The sequence below is a fragment of the Zerene cesonia genome, chromosome 25 (assembly GCF_012273895.1).
Source record: "Zerene cesonia ecotype Mississippi chromosome 25, Zerene_cesonia_1.1, whole genome shotgun sequence".
NCBI lineage: Eukaryota > Metazoa > Arthropoda > Insecta > Lepidoptera > Pieridae > Zerene > Zerene cesonia.
The window spans coordinates 4,328,523-4,334,595 of record NC_052126.1 but is presented as its reverse complement, the minus strand read 5'-3'; the positions used below and the strand labels follow the sequence as shown (position 1 = coordinate 4,334,595).

The window sequence follows — 6,073 nt, the reverse complement described above, 5'->3', positions numbered from 1 at the left end:
CGAACCCTGTGTCTGTGTGTGTCTGCGAGTGCGCGCGCGTGCGTGTTTGTGTGTTAATTTTATTGTTTTGGTGTTTTGCCGCCAATGACGCTGAAACTGCTGAACGGATTTTTATGAAATTTAGTATATAGGCAGGGTGTGAGCTGGCTTGGGTGATAGGATTTTATCCCAATTAAATGCACCTTGGGATAAGGTAAGGAATCTAGAAACGTGCCGGGACGAGAGTCTAGTATATGGTATGAAACAGGTCGCTTTCAAAGAAATATCTTTCTAAATACTTCACTAAAACTACGTAACAGATTTAGATGGTTTTTCAATAGATAGAGTGATTCAAGAGAAAGGTTTATATGTACAATAACATCTATTAAACTACGCGGAATTTTACGGGTGTGAAGCCGCGGTCAAGAGCTAGCTTTTTATAATTGACTTAAAATACGAAGGCATTCCTCTAATAGGTAAATAAGGAAATAATTAACGTGATAAATTCCTTTAAACTCTTCTTCTTATCTAATTTAATAAATCTGAAAATTAAGATAAAAAAATTCACACAATTTTATCAATTATTTAATAATTGACTAATAATCGTTCAAAAGCAAGATATATACATTCGCACATTCATGCCTCAACAAATGATCCCAATTATTGTATCAAACACTTACACGCATTTTTATTAACGTTTACAAAACGTGCTTCAAGCCGCTCATTCGCTCGCGAAAGGTCATTGTATATATACACGAACCCTGAAATTATTTCTTTATTTGATCGTCAAGCATGTTCCCGATCGTACTACTAAGTATCCTGGTAGCACAGGCGTACGGAGCCAGAATATTGGCGGTCGTACCAACTCCGTCATTAAGCCACCAAGTCGTATTTAGACCTCTCACGCAAGAACTCGCAAGACGCGGTCACGAGGTCGTCATAATAACACCAGATCCAGTATTCACCAATAACAATGCTCCAGCTAATTTAACGGAAATTGACGTGCGGGAAGTATCCTACGAAGTATGGAGAAAGAATTTCCTCTCCAACAAAGAAATTGGGAAAAAAGGGGACTTGGTTCTTACTTCTGCTCTGTTTCTTGAGCAATTCCGCAAGGTATTAGAAATGCAATTGCAAACTGATGATGTTAAAAGAATAATACGTGGTGAAAGAGGGAATTTCGATCTGTTAATTTTAGAAGCCGCAATGCGCCCTGCTCTGGTGTTTTCGCATATCTTCAAAGTGCCCGTGATCCAAGTGAGTTCGTGTGGTGCTATGCTTAACAGCAACAGTATCGTTGGTGCGCCTTCACACCCCTTTTTGTACCCATGGATGTTGAATCAGAGGTTGTATAATTTAACAATGTGGGAAAAAATCCAGGAGCTCGTGAACCGTTTAACGATAGAAAGTTTTTACGCTGAATGCGAAACTCTTGAAGAAGAGATGTTAAGAAGGGTTGTTGATCCAGATATGCCATCATTACATGAATTGAGTAATAATGTGGATTTAATATTTTATAATAGCCATCCCATTTGGTCAGACAAACAGCCAGTGCCACCTAATGTTGTCTATGTGGGGGGAATACACAAGAATCCCAAAAAGGAATTACCTCAGGTGAGCTAAACTTATCGTGTTTCATTATTTCCATTGATTTTATACTTTTTCAACTTCGTTATCTTCGTTTTTACTTATAGTGTTATGAAAAATAGTGTACATATTCATATTTTTGATGAATTACATTGTGACCCTTACCATTTTTGAAAACTAAGTTCAGTTTGGTTTGGCATTGATTCCTATACGAATCAAAGTTCAGTAGATCAGCTTACTGTAGTTTCACATCCACCACAGACTACAAAGCGATCGATCCACATGCTTTTAGCCGGTTTAGGCATGTGAAAGAACAAATTTGATATTGATTTTGAAACTTACTTTCTCTCATGTATACAACAGTGAAATAATTTTTGCTATCGGTCTTATAGTTACTGAGATTAGGGCGTTTAAACCAACCAACTGTCTAGATTTATTTTATTGTAAGCATTACAGCAGTATAATAAGAATGATTTGCTCGAACCACCTCAGAGAGATGTGCCTATCTTTTCCTTACCCCATAATAGGCCATTAAGAATGTAATTATGGTCTAATAAAGAATATTCTTTCTGTAGTGACTTATACAGCGGAAACATAATTTTATTCCATATTATAAAAACTTGTTGACTCATTAACTCTATGTAACCTTAACCCTGTGTCTTTATCGGTCTGGAGACTGCGATACAAACATCCGAGTTCCCGAATAAATAAATTATTTTTATAGCAAAACATTTTTATACTTATTATTTATATATTAGCTACATATATGGGTTAAAATAAAACCGAGTGATGATATTTTATCACTAAAAAGTGTTATGATACTTTGTGTGGATTAAACTCTAAAACACTACATAGTATAAAGAAAAGTCTAAGAACAGTCAAAGACTTTTTTTTAATAGATAGAGTAAAATTCAAGAGGAAGATTTATTTGTATAATAACATATATCCGAATTTAAGGCGTGCAAAGCCGCGGGCAGTAAGCTAGTTTGCTATATATGCGTGAATTAAACCATACTAAAAAGTTTCCTCACTAAACAAGGACCGAAGTTCCCACATTTTATTGGTCAAGCCCATTCCGTGTTTGTATAATTCGCAAGTAAATTAGCATCAATTTCTACCCAACACTTTAAGAGAGTAATATATTTAAGCAACATACTAAATATTATAAAGAAACGATGATTGATTCCAGTTGTCCAGCTATCTACATACTAAATTTCATTGCAATAGGTTAGGTAGTTATTGCGTGAAAGAGCAAGAAATACACACACATCCTTACAAACTTTCACATTTATAATGTTAGTAGGATAGGATTAGGTTATGAAATAATCCTATTATTTCATAACCTAATCCTTATTATATTCTTATATTTTTTGTTATTATTAAAATTGAGTGTTTGATTTGATATTGTGCTTGTCTGTGTTTCACTGATGTTTTCTTTTCTCGCTTTATATCATTAGCTTCACCTGTATATTTGCATGTAACCGACTCCTTTAGACACGATTTTGACCCACTTTAAAGAAGAGATTTCATACAAACTTTGTACACCTATCGTGGATCAGTCACAATATAATAATTTCATGAGTTTTGTCTTTAATAGTTTCCTTACCTATTCTCTATAAGGGCAAGTGAGACAATTTAGTTGATTGTATTAAAGCGTGTTTTGTAATATAATTTTTGTTTTTATTGTCTTTTGATGATAAATAAACGTTGTTTCTTCTTTCTGTTTGTATCAAACCTTATTCCTTTGTTCTCAGGATTTAAAATCGTATCTCGATTCATCAAAAAATGGCGTCATCTACATAAGCTTCGGGAATAATATCAAGCCCTCGCTCCTGCCCGTTGAAAAGGTCCAGATGTTGGCTAGAATATTCTCTGAACTACCTCAGAATGTACTGTGGAGATGGGACGTGGATATAGCCAATAAGTCTGCAAATGTGAAAATAACACAATGGGTGCCGCAATCGGACATGCTGAGTAAGACTTTTATCTATTTTGTTTATTAACCGACGTCAAAAAAGTAGGTGGTAACTCAATTAGTACATCACGCATATCAAAGAACACACGGTACAAATGGCAAATTTCTTTTCTAATAATACACTTTACTACTACTTCATACAATACATAAAATGTTTAGAAAAGAATTAGGACAGTTAAACGAACTTAATAGAGGTCTAAATACCCGTAGAATGATAAAAATCAAAAACAAGTTACATAGAAAGCATAATGTTCATAATGAGTATTACCATAAAAATATAGAAGAAATATTAAAACAGAAGATAAAGTATTAGCAGGAATAAAAAGGTATAAAGCTATTAATACATATAACATAAAGTTTATAAAAATTGAGCAGGAAACAATTTTAAAGACGTTATTGTATTACCGGATAAAGAAAATGTAGAATTGTTTTGGTCAAACATACTATTAAAGCCTATAAAATATAACAATAGAGCCGAATGGATTAAAGAAGCAGAGATTTCATCAAATACAATTAAAACAATTGATGTGGAAGAAATATTAGAAAATCATATCAAAAATGCAGTGCAAAAGTTGCAAAATTGGAAATCACCAGGAATTGATAAAATACAACTATTTCTTGAAAAATTTTACCACTATTTATATAATTTCATCAAAATCGGTTTCGTAGCTTAGGCGTGAAGATGTACAGAGTAAAAGTATTTCCAGTGGCCGTAAAGTATTAAATATTCAATCGGCTTTGGACTTTTCCCGAATTATTAAAATAAATAAATTATCATTCTTTTATTAATATCACCGCATTATTTGGAGGATTAAATTTTCAATTTAATTAACAGTAGCTATTGCGCCATCACCCGAGATAAAAAATTAACACTCTAGCAAATACTTACTCAGTATAGTTATTTCTGTCTTGAAATAAGTTGATATCCCATTTACACTAGTATTATAAAGAGGAAGCTTGTGTATTTTTTATTTTGTAACGTCCTCGCAAAAACCACTGGATGGATTTTGAAATTCTTTCACCGTTAGGTAGCTGCAACTTGCTAAGTGACACAGGCTATAAACATACCACGGGAAAAGCCAGGGCAGACCGCAAAATTAATAAATTCTAACAACTACCACTTTCAGGACATCCCAACATAAAGCTATTCATCATGCAAGGAGGGCTTCAATCAACAGAAGAAGCTATTGACGCTGGAGTACCTCTCATCGGTATACCAATGATAGCTGACCAATGGTACAATGTTGAGAAATACACATATTTTGGTATAGGGAAGAGACTTGACATGGGAAGCTCTACTGAAGATGAATTCAGAGAGGCTATTAAAACCGTTCTAGAAGATAAAAGGTGAGTTTAATGCCTACTAATCATATACGTGAGAAAGTAACTGTTTTTTCGTCTGTCACTATGCCTACGGAACCGATTCAGAAAATTTGATTTCAGATTCAGATTTCATTGATTTTGCTTGAGGATTAGAGATTTTAAAGAAATCTGTTATAGGTATAGTTTCCCAAGCTCCCATGAATATAGGATAGTGTATATTTTGTAAATTCCACTGAAACGGGAACTATGTGGGGCAAAACCCCAAATCTATATACGTTTCGCGTGAAAGAGTAACATACAACCATTTATCCATCCATACATACTTACTTACTTATCCACGCACATCCCAAACTTCTAGATCGATTGCGATGAAATTCCGTTGAAAAAACTACACCCAAGGATATAAATTTGGATTTGAAAGCTTGTACCTAGAAAATATATTTCAACCACGCGAATGTATTAGCAGGCAGCAGCTAGCACAATCTAAATGTCATATTCTCTTATAGCTATCGAGAAAATGTGATGAAGCTTCGCAAACTATTACAAGACCAGCCCGAGAGCGCCCTGGAGCGCGCCGTGTGGTGGACGGAGTACGTGCTGCGGCACGGAGGGGCGAAGCACCTGCGCTCCCCCGCCGCCAACATGCACTGGACTGAGTACTATGAGATTAAATTATTGTTAACGTTCCTCGCTGTCTTGTTAATCGCTGGAAGCATATTGTATTCAGCGTTATTCTATGTATTTAGAATATTGAACCGAATTAGTGGTAAGGTGAAATTGGCTTAATTGTAAAGGCCGAAAAGTTGTTTTATTTTGTTTTTTATCTTATATGTATGTATTGATTCATAAAAAAGACTTCCTAGTCCTATCCTATATTCGTCTCGTCAATACTTTCTTAATCCCTTTCCAGTTTGAAGTCGGCAATCCATTTTTAGAGGCGTAATGTCCGCAACCGACCTTATGCCTCTCCAAATAACAAAATATAGCTTAATTATGTGACAAATGTTATCTTATAAAGAAATTTTTAACAACTGGATACAGAAACGTAATAAAAGAAGAAATGTGATGAAGTTGTTTTCTTTTTTCACACTTATTTCAACCTCGTAAGAAAATAAAATAAATATAAAACCCCTAACGATGTGCAGCCAATATCATTACATATATGTATACAGCCGCTTCCCGCGTCTGTATATATGTATACTTTTACAT

General features: G+C 34.5%; 1 protein-coding gene across 1 annotated transcript; it reads left to right on the top strand.

Annotated features, from left to right (window-relative positions):
* Positions 1–771: 771 nt before the first annotated feature.
* LOC119836598 (UDP-glucosyltransferase 2-like) lies at positions 772–5,650 on the top strand. The gene is made up of 4 exons (XM_038361979.1): positions 772–1,593; positions 3,321–3,540; positions 4,669–4,888; positions 5,371–5,650. Exons 1-4 carry the CDS (start codon positions 772–774, stop codon positions 5,648–5,650), a joined length of 1,542 nt encoding a protein of 513 aa, XP_038217907.1.
* Positions 5,651–6,073: the final 423 nt, after the last annotated feature.